This window comes from Topomyia yanbarensis, chromosome 2, assembly GCF_030247195.1.
Source record: "Topomyia yanbarensis strain Yona2022 chromosome 2, ASM3024719v1, whole genome shotgun sequence".
Lineage (NCBI taxonomy): Eukaryota > Metazoa > Arthropoda > Insecta > Diptera > Culicidae > Topomyia > Topomyia yanbarensis.
The window spans coordinates 161,219,519-161,240,390 of NC_080671.1; the positions used below are offsets into that span (position 1 = coordinate 161,219,519).

Genomic DNA, 20,872 nt, shown 5'->3' on the forward strand with positions numbered 1-20,872 from the left:
AATTACTGTATTGCGTTATATCTGTTGCAGTTCTGGCTTGTTCTGATATTTACCCCAGCTACACTGCATGGGTTTCATTTTTCGTACCTTATCTCATGATGGCGATGGTTATCGTCTTATTTTTATGCCTTGTTAATCAAGCCAAACATCGATTCTATCTCTTGAATAAAGTTTTGCGATCACTCAGAGAAATTAGTGTGGCAAAACAGTTACCAACGTACGAGGAAAAGCAAAAAGAAGTAAAGGTAATAAAGTTCCAGAAGCCTCTGAGAATATCCTCGACGTTCTGGAATACTGATCGATACATGCCGGAAGTGATTAAACGGGTGGCCTGCATTCAAGATGAACTTTGCGATGCGTGTGACAATGTACAGGAGTACTTCAAAGTACAAATGTTGACCATTGTAACGATAACCTTTCTGACAGCGGTTTTTAATACGTACTACATCCTGGAGACTATATTTTCCGACAACTTTGTACACTCGCCATTCAGCAAAATGCAGTTTATTCTGTTTTTCTTTTGGCAAGCCTCGATTCACGGATTTGGAGTATTGAAAATCGTCTACGTAAGCAGCTTTGCAGTAAAAGAGGTAGGTTGGAAGGACACAACAATAATCTATTGATTGAATTGGGCTATACGAATTGCAAAGGTACAAGTTACGAAAGTTTATAATATACAAATTACAAGCGTTCGTAAATTTTTTCATCCATGAGCTAAAAAATTCACAATCTTTGAGGTAATCGAATATATAACCGAGGACTAACGGGCCGAGTTTCACGTTTTATTCAACTCGATTCGGTGAGGCATATGTCTGTTTGTGTGTTCCTGAATTATAATTGTTTATATCGGTTGGAGAATCCTTATGGACAAGCCCGACACACTATTTGCGGAGTAGCCTAGACTATTGGTGGAGTGCGGACTGCCAACCTGTGCTGCTGTCAGCTTTCTCCACGGGTGTGCATCAAGGAATGAAAACTTGTCCGCATCGATTTTAGAACACTTTCATATAGTTTTTACGTATTTATTGAACCCTAGAAGATTGACTTTCATGGCATCTCAAACTTACTACTTTATTTAGTGGTACAAAAAGTTACATACCCTTGTTCAATTTGATAAAATGGCGTCGAATCAAATGAAAGGACACAAACGCATTTTGTATAAAAGTGGTAAAGAAACATGGAATGAAGACATACAGAGTGATATTGGTATCCTATCGCTACGATAATCAAAATATCACTGCGAGTAATCAACGATCAGGAACTTTTACCCAGATTTTACCAAAAAAAAAAAATTGGAAAGTTGTGTACAAGACACAACCACAGTAACATTGAAAATGCAGTAATTTTCACAAACCAAATAAAGTTAACCTACCAAGTCAAGACTCCAGAAATGGCTACAGGCAAACTTTTTTTTGGTTTTTTGCGCCAAACTATTTTTTTGTATGTAGGGTAATGTGCTTATTTTCACCCTAATAGGGATAGTGCCACACTAATTCATTAAATACTCGGACTACAATCGATGGAATACTACAACTTGACATCAACAGCTTTGCTTCTATGTTAAAAACCAAGAAAATAACTCAAATACCCTGAAAACAGTGAAATCCTCGTGCTTGAGTGCAACAAAAAATCGAATCGAGTGTCCCTTTTGTTGCCCTACCATTTGACTCAATGCGTTGAAGTAAGATGGCAGAGCTGCTCAAACCAACGGTTTCAAATGAGTAGGGTGATAATAGAAACATGGCGAAAATATACTCATTACTCTATATGCCCTCTAATATAAAGCAATTTGAATGACCATTTATTTTTGTAGGGATAATGTTCTGCTTCCAATCTCTCAAATATTTATCAAGCGGTATATTTACGACTACATATAACGTTTCGGTGTCATATATTGGAATCTATGACAAAAGGTCGAAAGACAATAGGTCGAATTTGATACCGAAATCCAAGCTAGGACCTTAACAACACCCTTGGCGCTAGACAGCGCAAAACAGCCGCATCGTCGTCGAATAGCTTTCATCAAATTTGGTGCAAGCAGCGGGGTCATCAACGTTTTAAAGGTGTGAGTGCGCATCGATAGCAGCAGCGCGAGATGGTCGGGTCCCTGCGCAGGGTAACAAAAATTCGAGTCAAATATTAAAAACTATGGCGTAGAATAGATTCTCCACCCGCACATGTTAGGGCCCTATACCGGCAAAAAAGCAGGAAAAGAATATTTGAAGAATTATGTTCGTTTTGTGGAATAAACATTAAATTTCGATTGCGTGCCCCACACACCAATGTTTAGGTGTTGGAAGCGATATATCTGTTGATTTGTCTATTTGAAGGGTCTCATATTTTGAATCCTTTAGTTTTACCCGGTACTCCGGGTAGGACCGTTCGGCTTATTATTGGTAGTTTTAAGGGACTCTGTCAGTGATGAGAACCAGGATTATTGTTTGGTGTCGTCCCGCGAGACGGAGTACCCTTCAGCTAACCCGCCCTGGGGTTGGGTTTCTGGTCCGACAACCTTGAATGTGACAAGTGATTCTCGAAAGAGGTGGCGCTTAAACCACTTGTTCAGTGATCCGGTAAACGCTAAAGCAGACAGATTCGTAGCTAGAAAAAAAATCGTTTAGCAAACTAATTTATCGACCCCAAATTTTCCATTACAAAAACGTGTAATGATTTTGTTCATATCGTATGATAATTTTAATTCCACCTAAGAATTTTTTTCAGTGTAAACAAAATTGCAGTTTGTTTTGTTTTTTTTCGATGAGCGTCAAATTCACAGAATATAAATAGTGATAGTGGTAAATAAATTGACCCAAGCATGTTCATAATTTGTTCACGTCATTCTCCCTTACTACCTTTTTCAATGCTTGGGCATTATTTTAGTTTGATATGTATTTTTGAACTTCTTACCACAAATTTTTAATATATCTCGCTGTTTAAGTTGATGCACCGAAACATCAAAATGCCTAGCTGGTAGTGTGTCTTATTCGGACCTCAGTCGCATGATGGAATGTATTATCTGCAGAATGAGTTATTCACAATTATTCTTAGATTAAAGACCATATTTAATATCTAAATAATTGTTTAAAACAACACAACTTCGGAACCGTTTTTTGTCAAATCTTTTGGAAAATAATCATAGCGAGCATTGCATTGAAATTTTGGTTTTCTGGTTTTTTTCCAGGAAACTAAACGCTTCCAAAAGTAACAATTTTTTTCAGTACTCACCCAAGCGACTTGGCCAGGTTGTAGCAAACAACGATTTTGTCGGTGCTGGAGTACGGGAGTTACTGTTTCCGCTTCGCTGCGAACAAATATTTCAACAAACTGGAGAGAACCCAGTATCGTTGCCTTGGGTTGCATGCGATGAGTCTCGAAGTGCTGGTGGGCGTTCTCCCGCTGAAACATCGATTTTAGGAACTCTCATATCAATGGCTCATATGACGCGACATCTGGAGCCCGTTTGTGATTGAAAATTTCGAGAGGCTCGTCGAACATAACCTGATTTATGTCCTTGTAATTCGACTACATTGCACCAAGCATAAATCCTTCCGTAGATAATCCAAACCGTGTCCGTTTCTTATATGGAATCCCAAATCATATAAGTGATCCCCAATATATTTTATAATAAATTCCGAGAAGTTGACTGTGACAAAATATCCTACACTGACGGATCAAATCTCGATTGATCCACTGGCTTCGGTATCTTCTACAATAACGTCACCACTTCATTCAAGCTCTACGTCACAGACTTAGCTGCTATTCAGTATACCGTTGAGATCATCGACACTTCGCCCACAGATCACTACATCATCATTTCGAAGAGTCTATCGAGGCTCTTAGTGCGATGAAGCCCAAAAAGTAATTCCCGTTTTTTTTCTGGGGCATATATTCCCCAGAAAAAACGGGATCCCATATTTTCTAGGGAAGATGCGGAAGTCCCTACGTACATTATCGGAAAAATCTTATCTTACCTTTGTTTGTGCTCCAACCCGGGTAATGAAAAGGCCGATTATTTAACAAAGGTGGGCGCATTTTAAAACGGCCATGTGCGATAAACCAATTTGCTTCGCTCCATCGACAGAGGACACTCAACAGCTAGTAAACCACGTGAAGTAATGGGGAACCCGGAAGATTATTGCTACATTCTATTATCCCGATAGTATCGATAAAGTCTTGGTTCAGAGGGACGGATGTAGGTCGGGATTCCATTCGTGTAATCCCCCAATGCTTATGCCCAACCACTATACGTTGGATGCACATTTGCGACGCATTGGGTTTGTAGAAAGAAGCCTATGTGTTTTAATAAGTATTATCAGGACATCGAGCACGTTGTCTGGGTATGCGCCGGGTATTGTGACGCCAGATCTCGGTTCAAAGATTCCCTTCGCACCCGAGGTAGACCACCCAATGTTCTAGCTCAAGATATCCCAGCAAGTCCCGGTCTTTTCTATATGTCCCTCATCTACCTTTTTATTTAAACGATAGGTAAATATCCTAATCTAGCCCCCCCTCTTCTATTTATCGTTCTGAGAAGTACGCTACACTGCCTCTGTGGAGCCGAGCTGTACCAAAATGCCATCATGTGTTCGGTTTGGCCGTCATCACTACGCCGGATCTACCTAAATTTAAAACGAGCATGACTGACAACGTTTGGAAGATTCCCTGCAGTTTCTGGAATACCACTCGTCCCCCTCTACCATCACTGTCCGCCTTCTCTCCCCTACCCCTGATACGGATGCTGCTGTTGGTAGTGAGTTAATATCTTGCCAAGCGTAAGCCCCCAAAAAACAAACATGATTGTATTTTCCTAACTTAAAATATATCTTGGTGAAACCCTGGAGCCTATACTTATATCTTTTGCTAACTCCCTCCTCCACTTTCTCTTAATAAAAATCAATTGTTCCCCTTCTTGTAAGTAGAACTGTACAGTCGTGAATCACTGGTTGGTCACTTTTAACTGGATCGCTTTTAGTTGGACCTCCACTAGTTGAACCATTGTCCAATTAAAAAGCGTATGAATGTCAAAACCTCGTGTCAAACTCACTTTGAATCACTACTGTATTCCTAGTTTCAAGATAGATTTTTTCCTCTTAAATCTAACATTACAAATTATTACAAATTGTAATTTCCTAGTTTTAATGTATTTAACATGCAAAAAAGAAACTGGCACCAAACGCAAATGTGCCTATCAAATAAACGAACTGATAAGTAGGTCAAGATTTCTCCGAAAGGAACGTCTTTGTTCTAATGATAATCCGAAAGGAGGTCCGCGTCCAAGGATATTTGAATCTTCAAAATCAGTCTAAAAGGACGGAGTTATTCATTTTTTCCCAAATTAGGAATTGTCTTGACAAAAAGACCACAATATCCTCAGTCCCGTAGCGTGCGGCTGGCTGGATTGGCCCCGCCAAGGGCGCCAGCTTTGGTGAACGGTGAAACACTAAATTGTTGTCCGAAAGTCAAACTGAAAAAGAAAGCCAATGTGAACATCAAAGGGGCGCACAACTGAGACTCCGTCAAAGGCGACAAAAGACAATGCCACCGCCCTGCCATTATTCAAATGTATCCAAGCGGATCGTCAGATTCTTTCGGGAACGCTTCAAATTATCCAGGAACTTTTTGTACGCTGGGTAGAGTAATAGACGAAGTCGACACTTCCCACAGTAGGTACAGTCTTGTCGAACAAGACCTAAATGGGAAAATCAGTTCCATTAATCGTCAGCCGACACGAGTGTATAGGAGCATAATTTTTGCCCTGTCCTGTGCGGTTACTATTCAAAATCTTCGAACGCCAATCCCGTTCTTTAATAGAACATCAAAATCTAGAATCGGTAACCACACCGTCAATCTCAACTTCGTGGGCGGGCATGTAGGTGCAATAGCCACTCACTCAACAACGACACTACCTAATGTATGCAAATCAAAAACCAGTACAACCAACAAAGCAGCCAACGCCGAAGAAGATCACTACACAATAGTGACACGTAAGAACAATAAACCTACAAGAACTTCCGAACATGAACAACAAGAAAGCGATAAGCATTTAGCAACGCGTAAAATTTTCAAAATTTTAGGTAAGGTTGTTTAAACTTTTTAGCGACGTCGTAGCGATGAGGCGAGAGAAAGCAGATCGATTGACCCCTATGATGTAGTGGTTAATGCAGCTAATGATTCACCACCAACAAAAAGAATTGAAGGGCTTATATACTAAGTTGTGGCGAAAAAGTGAGCTAAATTTGTGATTTTTTAAAAGTATTTTATGCAATTTTTTTTGATGATAGCAATATCAAGAATAGAAAAAAAGTTGAATGAAAAAAAATATTCAAGATTGTCGAAGCTATGGCCCATCCCTCGATGCGTGGTTTTGGGCAGAGGTTTGCGGTGAACGCTCTCCAAACCAAACCGCTCAACTGAAATCCAAAAACTTAAAAGGTTATTGAAGCAAAATGTATTGTGGTGTACTTGAACTTGTACTTGATTTCACACCCAAAAATTTTTTTAAACAGAAATTCATTGTAAAGAATCGATTTTTTTCATTAAAAAGGAACTGTTCAAATACTCAAGAATGCAAAATTAAAAAAAAAATATGAAAATGGGCTGAATAGTTTTTGAGCCATCACGTTCACCGCAACGGCACTTTTTAAAAAACTTAATTCCGTGATAATTGCGTTTAACGTTTTGTGTTAACTTGTCTCGTGGAAGAACCAGCGCACTGCAAACGTTTCTAATATATAGTATAGTGCATCGATCTGGATGAAATTTCTCACAGATATTTAGTACTTTTTGAATATTCAATAAATTTTTTTTGACATTAAAAATGTCTTACTCCACTATCTGGGGCTAGGTGTCATTCTAAAATCTAAACTGTCTCCCATGTAACGAAACTATGTAAGGTTTGCACGCTTATAACTCCGATATTACTAGATGGATTTTAATCATTCATACACCAACCGACTCAGAAACACCTAGCTTAAATATTGGTAATAATTTAATATCTCCCCAATAAAAGTAGACGTTTGGAAATTGGTAAAATTAAAAAGTTCACGAAAAACGGGAAAATTACCACTCGTGAGGCAGATTTCTCAGACACAGCCGTCAAGAGAGGGCAGCTTAGTTGCTCAATGAAACACGAAAAGTCATAAATAGAAGCAACGCATGTCCGCTTAAATCAGTTGTTGCTCTTATCCCATACGAGCAACAACGTCTCCCGGCGATGCTATAAGCGCTATCGATTTTCGGTAACGTTGGCATTTGCACACACTCGCACCTAACCCTCTAAGAACGGTTGGTTTCAAAATCGTCCAATGAAGGACGTTCGTTGGACCAATTTGGACAACGTTCAAATAACCGTTCAACGAACGTTCATCATTGGACCCGTGTTGAACGATTTTGAAACAATTTTTTGGACGTCTCAGTGGGAAGTGACTAAACCATATTCGGTTAGTTTATAAATAGAGGTGACGCGTACCCGTTTGAATCAGTTTTTTGTTCTTATGTCGAACGGGTAAGATCATAGTTGCAGCGTTCGGGCACTACAATAACCGGTAGACGCTATGCATTTTCGGCAGCGGTGGCCGTGTGCGGATTTTTCGGGTACCAGCACGGTGTCACAGAATGATTTTCAAAGTGGGTGGGCGGGGTGGTTTGGATTTAATTCAATACGGTGTGTGCTGCTTAAGGCTCAAGTTACCTCAAGGCTTGGTAGTATGCGTAAGAAAAATTGTGTTCAGCTTTGCCACCAGATTATCCATTTAAACCTTTTCAAAACTCAAAAAGAAAAATATCAGTCGATTTATTAGATCATTACGATTCAATTCATGCAAAATACCTGCTGGAAAAACCATCGGCTTAGCTAAATGGTGCTTTTGAAAAAGTGGCTGTGATTTTTTATCACACTACCACACCGAGCTGGGGTACGCAACACAACTGCGCAATGAAAAAACCACAGCCACTTTTTCAAACGCACCATTTAGCTAATCCGATGGTTTTTCCAGCAGGTATTTTGCATGAATTGAATCGTGATGATCTAATAAATCGACTGATATTCTTCTTTTAGAGTTTTAAAAAGGTTTAAATGGATAATCCGGTGGCAAAGCTGAACACAAATTTTCCTACGCACACTACCAAGCGTTCAATTCTAACACATGCTTAAAAAAGGTAACTTGAACCTTAAGAGTGTTGCGTTTGAAAAAAATATATTTATTTTTATGCATGCGTGTGCGTTGTAACTTGTTAATCCATGTTTTCGGCGCTTTGTAGCTGCGTAGGGTAAAGAGCCTATTGGTTTTCATGTTTCATATTTCGGTTATATGTTTTTTATCAGTAAGGCATCTGACAACGTGCTTCTGTAGTTATTGCACTGTTCAGCAGCATAGTATTTTATATAGGAGAGTACACTCAGGTTTTTTACGCGGATTTTGAAATTTACGCGGCTTTCATTAACGCGTTTTTTCAAAATTTACGCGGTTTTCATTTACACGGCCTGTATCCCCTGCGTGAAAAATCTGAGTGTAATTGCATCGGAAACAATCACATTTCCAGCAGAACATTTTGTTTCATAATTTCAAACACTTTTGTTTCGTACTGCACACAACGGAAAATTTTAAAACAGAACTTACCGTCCCAGCAGCAGTTTAAGCGGGTGTTCTTTTTCGATTCAAATTCAAGTCTTAAGCGTTACTGGACTTTTGTTTTCCCAGTTTATCCAGTCAGAATATCTGTCCTGCCCAATGTATTTAAAACACAGTTCTAATTGCGTTTTAAAGTATACAACAAATAGAACGGTTGGGTACACTAATTTAAATTTTAAAATAAATCTGTTTTAAATTATGAAACAAACCGCTGTACTGAAGATATAATTATGTCAGTCCTATTACCACATAAAACACCTATATAACATAAAACGCTGCAGAATTGGTTTAATAATACAATGTTTATACTACAGAGTTATAACACGTTTTAATAATTAGCAACAAGAAAAATGTCGCCAAGATAGCATAAAAACCCGTTTTAACTGGTAGTGCGAACGTTGCATAACAATGTAATTTATCAAATAATTTCATTTTTTCCACCACTAATCGATCAAGAAATACTTAAACTTAAGATTGTTTACTTAAGTTCATTAGTACATTATTAAAAATTTAAATGGAAAAAAAATTCATATTTCATGGAGAATCTGTATATTTCCGTTGGCGGGCGTGGGCTTCCTCATCACAGTTCTCAATATGGAACTTTTCTTTTGAATATATTTTCTGGACAGACCAGCCTATTTTTACTAGATGGATCAGCCAAATAATGCCAATCACCTAGTGAGATGGGGAGGGTATATAGCAAATTGTAACATATGAAAACAGGCGAGTGAACAAGAACGTGAGTCGATATGTGTGATCGATAAAATTCATTTTCACGCTCTTGAAAAAAGCTACATTTTTAATGTCACCGTGGTCGTGTCCTGTACACAACCCTTTTTTCGATTTTTTGAGTTCCAACTTTATATATAACCCCTTAAACACGCAGCAGCAAACTGAGTCAACAGGAGCCATCTGACAAGAAACAATTGTAAGTTGTCACTGCTCGGACGCCTGCCTTTGGAGTGCGCTGAAATCTTTACCTGCTTTATAAACATAGTTAGGATAAGTGTGCAATTTCTTTATCATAATCAGTGTTAAAAATATTCGAAGCTCTTTTTTGACGGATCAAAATGAATCTGATGCGGCTCGTAGAGAATAGAAAAAATCTTCATTCAAAAATCCATGTTATTCATTCAGTTCAGTTGAATATCGTACAATATATTATAATAATATTATAACACAGAGAACAGACATCCATGATCGAACAAAAATATTTAAAAAACGTGTGTAAACATTTGAATTAATATACTAAAAACACTAGCGCCGCCACACCAACCTATCCCAACTATCCGTCAAATCGATTCCGGAACCGGTTCGAAATCCTGGATGGATTCTGCATGGAATCTAGCTCAAAGAAAACAACCGATTCCGACTCTATCGGTTGACGCATTTGAGCTGGAATTCATGCTGGAAGTCCGAATCGGTTCCGGACTAGTTTGACTGGGTAGAGGAATAACCGCTGTCAATTCTGTCGCACTCAGCCACAAAAAAACATGACGACAGTAGCGCACCTGGTTTAGATATCCAAACTACCTTCGAAACCGTTAGAGATTTTACACAAGTTGAATGCTGAAGATGGACGTCTGTTCTCTGTGATTATAATATTCATTTCGCTAATTATCTAGGCAAATGTTTTCAAATGGCGGTAAAGCATGTAAAATAACACTTATCATCGCTTACACTGTGCTAGGGCCTACTTTGATGCGTTTGATTCTTTGCTGTACGTTCGCTTCGTCTAATAATCGGAGATGAATGAAAATCTGGATGGATGAATGTATGGTTTCTTCCAAGGTGCTTAGAGTTCTAATGCTGATTTCGATTTTAGATCAGAGTTGCTCTAGGTTCGCTCGGAGCTGTTACTTTTGTATGGAAACTGTAAACATTAGCGCGAATCTAGGGCGACTCGATTCTAAAACCGAAAACAGCATAAGGTGATTCGTCTTCGGCAGTAACTAGGCGAGGAGTGAAGTAAGCATGCAGCAGACTGCGGGAAAGAAAAATGACAGCGAACAACTTTGTTTACCCTCTGAAATCAAAGCAAACATATGGAGAGAACTAGTAAACAATTTTGTTAGCTGTCGTTTCTAAAACCAACATGGCTGATCAGCGTTTTTGAGGATCGTATCACCTGAGAATAAAAACTCCTTGGTTTGTTTGTTTGACGTTTTCAGTTGCGTTGCTGAATATTGAAAATGAATGATCAATTTTCATTCAATGAATTTGAATATTTGTAAGTCTGATTGAAATAAAATATTGTTCGAAAGTCTAACTGAAAAAGAAAGCCAAAGTTAACACCAAAGAGGTGCAAAACTGAGTCTCCGCCAAGGTCACCAGAAGATTACGCTATGGCTCTGAACATTCTACGATAAAAGACAAAGGATTAAATTGTTGGGAAACTCTAAGCTTGCTTATATGACCCTATCCCACGCTTTACTAAACTTTCTTCCTTAACCTTCTTCTTTCTCCAGTATATAGCTTAATTTAGCTTAGCTTACAAACCTTATATTTGTCTATATATTTCGAAACTGACATCTTAGTTTTATTACTTATCTTAAGCTGCAAATTATCTTTTATTACAGAATGACAAAATTGCTGCAAATGTTCACAAATTAATCAACGTGAACAGTTATGATGACGAAGTAGTCAAACAGGTAAAATACAATAATGCCCTAAGTCACTCTTCCGAGTACTAAACAAATCTCACTTTCAGTACAGTTGGCACACCTTTCCATGCAACTTACCCACAGAAAGATCATGTTCACTGCCTATGGGTTCTTCAATTTGGATTTCACTTTGTTGTTTACGGTAAGTTGCTGATAGCAAATATTGTTTTCACATTCATATTGTCGCTACACCGACTGAATATACAAAAAGTAATAGATACATTACGCCCAAGCTTAAATTTGTGTAGGAGCTCGCGGGGCTTAAGCATATCGCTGCTGTCTATCTCTACGCCTTCCTAAACCTGATTGATTGATACCTGCTGTTTCTCCAGGTTACATTACTCTATTAGCGCGCTCCTCACTTCGTCTTCCGTTGTGATCTCGTCCAGATTCCTGCACTCGACCACTGATTCCTGAACTAAAGCTCTCACGTTCACTTCTCGTGCCACCGCATCTGCCATGAGTTCCCGATAGGTCGAACTCTTGACGAATGGATCCTCCTTCAGCTCAAACAGCTCATCTTTCTGAGTGCGCCTGGTTTCAACTACGTTCTCCCCAAAGCTTAGGATCTCCTCTTACCGTACACAATGTTCGCTCTGACTCTGCGCTCATATTAAACCCACACTATTCATGTACAAACTCAAACACGCTGTTTCGTACCAAAACACGTGCACACGTTTGCCTGCGCATCAGATCACGATATTACATACACAATGTGCGTGCACATAGGTTCGTGGTACCAGTTTTCTCTTTCACGCTCTCATCATCACTAACGTTGCCTCCTTTTGCCTTGGGCGAATCGTTCTCCTGTGCACGCACCCGGTGTACGCACATGGATGTTTGAATTAGAGTTTGTACATCGTTCGCTTGGGTTCGATGTTCGATGCGAACCTGTACACCGGGACATAGCATGTTTGAGGTTGAACGCATGCACGAAGTTTTGTACACAGGTACAAACTTGTCGATGTTCATGGAAAGTCTGGTTTTGAGGATCGCAGCATATGTCACGCCGTCAGTTGCTTCTACGACTAAGGCGTCTCCCTTATACCTCTCCTGGTGCAGTCGAAGGTCTTCTTTCTTCTTTTCATCCTTTTCTTTCTTCTCTCTTCTACGGTTTCTGCGATATGCCATCGACTTTCTATTTGTCGCCTTTTCGCTGTCCTTTACCGACTTTCTTGGGCTCCTTCGGTTCCTCCTCCTCTCCTGGTAAATCCCTTACTCTTTTCATGGGACGGAAATACCGGTTGCCCTTCGGCGTCTCATAGGCTTTTGATTTCGATTCCTCCGTGGTCTTCAGTGCCTTTTCGGCGTTTTCAACTCTCCAGTAACGTCATCTGTTCGCATTATGTGGCTACAATGACGGATTTGATGCTAATCACTAGATCCCTGATCAGTCCGTGCACGTTTCCCTTGCACAGAAGTGTGAGAAAGCGGGTGTGGTCGTCATCACGCTCAAGTGCTGAATCTTGCACAAAACGTAATGTGCGAAACCGGGTTGGGTACTCACCACACAAGCGTTTTGTATACCGAATCTGAAAGCATAAAGTTTATTTTCATCAATGCTGGCATTCTAAAAAAAAACTTTTAAGTGAAATAAATTGCCCCCCTAACAAGTGAGGCATTCTATTCTAGCGATACATATGTTTATGAATGTACGTGAAAAGTGGCAACGTCTCATTTATTCATTCTATTTGCACTAACCCGAATGGATACTACGTCCTGTAAATAATAATGCTAAATTATACATAAACAATATTGTTAATATTTCAACACAACAAAACAAAGTATAAGTGATACGGGTCCCTCCTTTGTATGATACGCTAGTACAATATTTTTTAAGCTGGATGAAAAATTCTTTTGCCCGGCTTTTTGCAATGGAATTTTATTATCTCGTCATAGTTGCTTTACTTTTCATACATACGATTTTGAATGTTCAATGTTTCTCACGGTACTTTTCAGCAGTAACGTTTTTGGAAGATCGTTTTTGATGGCGTGTTTACAAAATGAGTTTGCGTACTTCTACTTGCTTTACCGTTATTTTACAACAAAAATCTTAAAATACCACGAAATAAAGTGGAGAGCATGTTATGTCGTTTTTGCTTGACCTCGAAACTGAGCCAGGTTTCAATCCTACTGTTTCAGCCATTCATGAAATATTTAGACTGAAAAAGAATTATCTGCAGTTTATCGTGGACAGCTTGTATTACAGAGTGAATTATAAAAATTTAAACGATTATAAAAATCAGTTCTATTTAGATATGAATGACAATTGTAGGTGAATGCATTAGTGCAATTTTGATAACGTTATTTGTTTTTCAATTTTCAGTTGGTTGGTGCAGCTACCACGTATCTGATAATTCTAGTCCAGTTTACTTTAAACCAGAACGAGCTATGCGGCCAAAAATTGATCAACTCAACAATCAAGTCGCTGGGAAAAAATGCATCGCATAATTAATGGACAACTATCACAAAACATTCCTGGAAAATTTCGTATGTGTACCAACATTGTTTGAAAGTAAATCAAAAGCTGCCTTGTTTGTATGAGACGCAGATGCAACTAATGACACTAAATTTTAAGACCAAATACATAAAATAAAAACTTTCCCTAGATTTTTCTTCGACTATCTTGTAATTTTGATTTCGCTTTTATACCAGCTGTTATTTCTAATATCTACGTGTACGTTCGAAAATATAGTTGAGAGTATTTACATAAAATCGAACAAAACATATCGTGTCTTCAAAGAGTAGTTCTTTAACCGAATTTTCACACGGTTCACAGTGACACTGGGGCGAAATGAAGTAGATAAAATTACGTTATTTTTGCACTTCCATATAATATTTGTAATTTGGTTTCGCATTTTTTGTTATTTTCCAAAATTTTAGAAGGATTGTGTGAATATTGTGCAACATCCCTACAGCCCCATACATTAGCTTACCATTCACAAAAGATTGAAACTGCACACCAAATGTTTTTCACTGAACGACAGAATTTCACAAAATTTTCTATATTCTATTTCTATATAAATTTTCAGATATCCAAGATGCCAAAAAAATCAACTATTTGAATTTATCCCATTTGTCTTATTCATTTTGTCGTTTTGTCAACTGCAGTATTCTAGTCAGGGCACAGACTGGACATTGCAAACTCAATTATCACATGGCCACTATTCAGCGCGCTGAGTATTATTCATGTGATCTTTGTGAATCCGATTACGGAACATCATATCATTTGATAGGCAACTGCCCTGTAGTAATGCAATTACGTATCCGGATTTTTGGTTTGCCATACATAGATGAATCACAGAGAACAGACATATAAGCTAGAACTAACATTAATTGTTCTGTGTCGTTATTTTCCTTACCCCTAACTTTACCACTTCCCCAATCCTTCCCATCAGGAAATGACGTAAAGACGATTCCTGGCAAGGCACAAATCTCCGATCAACATGGGGAACGTGCCATTTGAGCCAGACGCTACTGATTCCTGATACCTGCCATTCAAAAACTATTTAACCGATTCCTTCAAACTTTGCAAATACATTCTATGTAAAACATACCTAACCCCTACGTTGAGTTTTCGAGCTAAATTTTCAACCAAGGGGTGTTTTACTCATTTTAAATACAAATTTCTATTTTTCATGAAAAATTTCGCCTTTTTATAAGTAAATACCTCCTTAATCGAAAAATTATCTCGCATTATCATCACATCACACTGATTTTGTGCCCTCTCCCATAAACCCTTTTCCCGAGACGTTAGCTTATAGGGCCCCTTTCACGCACAATAAAAGTGTCATTACTAAGTAATGTCATTTCTGGAATTGCATGAGAATTCCGTCATAACTCGCTTTACACGAACATTAAAAGTGACATTACTGCTCAGTAATGACATTACTCGCGTCTCGTGTAAGGGGCCCTTATAGTTCATCCGAGTGAACACTTTTGTTTACAGCAGATGATTGTGACGTTTATTTTGATCTCTTTCTCGGTGTTGGGATGTTTTTGTACCCTTTTCAGTTATAGTCTTTTTCATTAAGAAAATGGCACACAATTTTTTACGTTTTGTTGTTTGGTGTAAATGAACCGTTAATTTTTGAGGGGTTGTGAAAGGGAGCATACACAAAACAAGTTGTTTTGCTTATGTGCCTTTTCGATAATCAATTATTTCGCGAACAGCTAGGCTTCAGAATCGGATTATTTAACGTGTGTATAAAAATTTGTTAGTGGTCATTTGAAGTAACATGTTAAGAGTGCTGATTCAAATGGTCCTTAGTGACAAAAGTAAACCAACTGAGTTATTTGCAGCACAGCGTGTGAGTACAAGATAGCTAACGAATATCGAACACCAGGACTCATTATACCCAGTATTTATCAAAATAACAAGCATTATATAAAAAGTCGCAAAGTTTTCATGATCATATTTTGAAATTTTGCAAATTGAAAAGTCATATGCGTGAAATATTTCATAACCTCTGCAACTGTTCATAGGCGCCATGCAAAAACGACGCAAGATTCATTTCATTCTAGTTTTTCCCACTGCACATAGGTACCTAGTAAAATGTCCTAAGCATCAAAATAAAATAAATTATTTTCTTCTGTTCATGCGACTTATTTTTGAAGTTATTTTAAAGTAACATGCCATTCGTTGGTTTTAACCACTTCCAGCCAATGGTTTGTTAATATAAACTAAAGTTTCCCGTAATTTTTTTTTCTGCAAGACTTCTTTTAAATCCAGTGCAACTATTTACCATAGTAATGAAGAACATTCGTATTACCGTGCTAATTTTGTCGAAAACTTTGAAGAAATTCAATAGTCGTCGTAAGAGCTACCTTCACTGAAAAAAGCATTATGTGTAGTGTCGTACGATTCTTGGGCCCGAAAAAAGACCTATGTGAAAGGTCCTATAATTTTCAAAAGGACGCATCATACTAAAGCGCTTAAAAACTACATTAGCACTAAATCTTTCATGTTTTTAGTATTATTTACATAAAGAGCATAGTCCTTAGACTATATTGGCATTATTGTTCCATCAAAACACATATTTGTTCTCTAATAGGGATTTATTTTAGGTCCATGAAACTTCAGCCTTTCTCATATCGAGCTCAATGTCACTTAGGACCTTTTGAATAAGTACTCTTGAAGTAAGCATACACGGTAAAAAACTTTACCCATTTTATGTATTCAAAATTCAAATTTTCGGAAGTTATTCGAGCTGTCAAAAAAGGGGTATTTTTTGTTTCTAACAATGAGTACTTCTTATCCATTTCACAACTACTCGATGAGGTAATGTCAATAGGTATATTAATCTTATTAATGGGTGAAAATTTCAAGCGAGTTAACCTGCAAGCTAAGGATCGTAGCGGAACCTGCAAATTATCGGCCTGCATCGGAATCCGTGGCGGAAACGAAACATTTCGGCAATGCTCCGAAAATAACGGCTGTTTAGACTACTGAGGATGTTGCAAATATGCACCAGTTCGGCATTTTTAGAGCAACCAAAAGATCCAGCCATCAAAAATATATCCAATTGGCGGTTTTATTTTGTTAAGGAGTTTTGGAATAGGGTCTCTATCTAGATTCCCATACTTTTATAAGGAGACAATAATGTGAAATGAATGTTAATTTATGTTTTTTTTTAAATTCAGAAATAATTCTATTGAAAGTATTTTTCATTCTGGCGCGATTTTCATGAATGGGTATTTTTTACGCATTTTGTTGTTTCATTTCTGCGAAAAATAATGTGTAAAACATCCAGGTTGACGTACAAGGTCTGTACTCATTTAGGGGTACAAACTCTTTACCCATTTAATGGGTTATTCCACTTTTATTGAAAATGCATAGTTTTCTACGCATTAATGGGTACTTTATTTTATCAGTGTAAGCCTGAATTGTTTACGTTTTGTTTATGTGCCCATTTGAAATGTTCTCGTTGACTTGTCAAAAATGTCAATCCGAAAAAAGCGTTTCGAATCCTTCTGGAACGAGAGCCATTGGCGATTTGCGGCAAAACCAAAATTAGTCATGCGACACCTATGATTCAGCTCATGAACTGGCAAAGTGATACAATTTGCTTTTTTTCACCCGTAAGTTAGTCGTAGCTTACAACAAAATCTTTATTATCTTCTCGGAAAAAGCTAACCACTGCCAAAATATGAATGAAACGAGTAAGAAATTTAGTTTTATTTGCAATTATTCTGAAATTACAGCCATTTGCAACTATTTGACTCATACATTTCTTCGAAATGTAATCGGGGTATTATTGTGGTTATAAAAAATCGTTCCATAAATAAAGTTCCAACTCGAAACCGAGACCCAATCAGCACCAATGTCAAACTCCTTTATATTTTGAACTACGTAGGAGATTCAGTGAAGACTATCGGAGAGAAGGATCGGCTGTGCATGATACAAAGCTGACACTTTCCTATTAGCCGGATATACTCTTTCCTCGCGTGATCTAGAGAGTTTCATGAATTTACACCATCTCATGAAGGTTTAGCTTAACTTAGGACGGACGGGAAATGCTGTTGCGGCGGCTACGGTGCTCAACAAATTACATTTCGAAACAGCGCGCATATAGCTCTGCGAATAATATTAGAAACCACTATGTTTTACACTCTTTTCGCAAGATGTTTACTCATCATCTGATAAAATGATGATTTTCCTCCATTTTCATAAACAATTATCAACCAATTGATCGGTAATTTGGTGTTTAAAAGTCATTTTTTACCAATGTTTACAGAAAATATATGCACTATGACAGAACAGAATAAAATCAGCAACACTTTCCTTCCAGCGCTATCTGCGAGCGGTTTCAACGTAGAATCGCCAATTGATGCCATTGATAGTTCTCGTGTTCGATTGGAATGACACTGACAGATAAATGGTAAACAAACGATAGACGTGTCGAGTCTTTATCTAGAGGGATTCAGCGTCGTTAGGTAGAGTGTAGACTTCAATCAAGGGGAGCCTATAAATAATAAACAACGCCTTTGGTTCGCAACTGTTAGAATAAACTGTGTGCAGTACAATAATACAACGTTGTTGAATCCTTGGATTGAATCCGTGCAGAGTGTGCAATATTCCCGTACTATGGAAGCGTCCTTGGGGATAAAGCTTGAAGCGTTTTTCGAACAACCAGAGATCCAGTCCACCGATAATGCCGATCAAACGATAGAATCCAACACATCCGCTATCGAGGAGTATTATTCGGATTCTTCAAATGCGGATTACGGTAGAATCGATTCTAGAAGCTGCAATGAATACTTTAAAAGGTGAGTTTGTGATTTACTTTCACGTAGTTTGTAATTGTTCTAGACTATACATTAGGCTAAGGAAATTTTCCCAAAACATTCCATGGGAATGTAATGCTAGAGCAGTCTCAAATAGTGAGTTCAGCTTTGCCACCGGGTATTCCATATAAAACATATATTAATTTCAAAAAGAAGTATATCGATCGATTTATTAGATTATCACGATTCAAATTACGCGAAATAGTTATTGGAAAAACAGTTGGCCGAGCGGAATGGTGCTCTTTGACAAAGAGGCTGTGACTTTTCATTACGCAGTTGTGTTGGCCTGTAGCAAGGTATTTACTACTAGCTCTTGTTTTTCGACCACGTACCTTTCGTACAGATCTTCACAACTTTCAACTTTTCTCAATTTGTTGAATGATGAAAAATTGAATTCCTACCTACTAAGGAAGAAAAAGATGTGCGAATGGCAGGTTCCGTGCAAACGAACGAGTATTTCTCCGAGCAGGATACTGATACAATGGTCCCAGTACTGAAATGAAAAAAAAAATACATAAAGTTCTATTTATTTTTGAATGTAATATGTTCGTTTAGTTAATTAGATTCTATTGTGCTTCGAAATATTTTCAGACGCATTAATACCGCGAGCATCCGTGAAAAGTATTTCATCTACGATGAGGTCGCCAAAGTATATAAATGCAATATTGATGGATGTAAATCTAAATTATCTAACGTCGATAGCACTATCAAGAGACACATTGCTCATCAGCATCCGCATATCGCCACTGAAATCGGACTGAAAGGATACCACAAAAGAACAGCCAAACTTGTAATTGATGAAACTGCCTCCAAAATAGCGAAGATCGTTTCTGTGGGTGCAGATACTGATAGTTTTTTGGTTGGAATAATGCAAATGGTTGCAATACATTCAATATCTTTTAGTTTTTTTGATAGCGAGCATTCCAAAGAACTTGTGGGGTGTTGGCAAATGCCTTGAATACTAGGGTTAATCGAAACGTAGTTGCTTCATCGGTGCATGATGTTGCTAAAATTATTCGAAGTATGATCTCCGATGAACTGAAAGGACGAATGATCTGCCTTAAGTTCGATGGTGCAAGACGAAATAATCGTAAAATACTGGGTATCCACGCCCAGTATATCAAGGATGGTGAAATCGTTATCCGCACTCTCTCGATGGAAGACATGACGGTCAAACAGACAGCTGCAAGTCTCAAAATGAGAATTGAAAAGGTTTTGGCAAAATATGCTATAAATGTACTCAATATATATTCGTCAACTACTGATAATGCAAAAAACTTTACAAAATGCAGCGATGAACTTCGATATGAACGTGGCAAAACTTCGACACTCAATTCTAGTCGAGAGTTTGGCTTAGAAGAAATAGTTTGCGAGGATCGATGCACCGATACCGTTGATGAACATTCACTCGTTCAAAATTTTGCTGAGCACAATGATGAAGAATTGACCCAAGATGCGATTAAGATAGACGATATGCTAGTTGATGAAATGCTAAACTCAATTGAACACATTATACTTGATGGAAGTGAAACATATCTAGCAACCGTTAAATGCGCTGCATATACTTTGAATCTAGTTGTAAAGGATTCATTGGACCTGGGAAATAACGCATCCGCCAAAAAAATTCGCACGATGGTAAAATCGTTAAAAAACGTTGAACATCGAAAATATTTTGAAGTTGCAAAAGTGCCTCTGCCCCAACTAGACGTTGAGACACGATGGAGCTCAACATATGACATGATGCTAAGTATATCAACGCACAAAGAGTTCTACGTCGAAATGGGAGAAAAATTTACGGATCTGCGTCTGACGCCGGAAGATTGGAGTTTTATTGACGAATTCAAAGCAGTATCAAAACCATTGTGTACAGCAACAAAAGCATTACAAGCGGATAAGCTAGTTATGGGTGATGTATTCAAAATTTTTAAAATGTGCCAGTTTCATTTACGACAGATCGATGCTGGCAATCGGTTTAAAAGTAAGGTACTTCACGCTCTGGAAAATCGATCACATGCTATGTTCGAAAATAATGCTTTCAAAACTGCTCTTTTATTTGACCAACGCTGGTGTTTCCTCGACTCACCATTTATGTCTAACGAAGACAAACTTATAGCAATCGTAAGTATGCAGATCTATCCCTCCGCTAATCGAGTAATCCACTCTGATGCTAAATAAATTCCGAGCTAAATTGTGCTACAAGAATTGTATCAAATCTCTATAATTTGTACAGACATGTGATATTTACATTCTATGGTTTCCACCAAAAATGACCAAGAACAAAAGCCTTCAAAA

The 20,872-nt window shown here is 38.0% G+C and overlaps 1 protein-coding gene across 1 annotated transcript in view; it reads left to right on the top strand.

Annotated features, from left to right (window-relative positions):
- Positions 1 to 13,870, top strand: part of LOC131679864 (putative gustatory receptor 28b) — a 29,635-nt gene extending 15,765 nt beyond the window's left edge. Inside the window, exons 2-4 of the mRNA XM_058960613.1 lie at positions 11,210 to 11,281; positions 11,346 to 11,435; positions 13,620 to 13,870. Of these exons, the coding sequence (XP_058816596.1) occupies positions 11,210 to 11,281; positions 11,346 to 11,435; positions 13,620 to 13,748 (291 nt within the window). The 3' untranslated portion in view covers positions 13,749 to 13,870. The remainder of the gene's footprint in view (positions 1 to 11,209; positions 11,282 to 11,345; positions 11,436 to 13,619) is intronic.
- Positions 13,871 to 20,872: the final 7,002 nt, after the last annotated feature.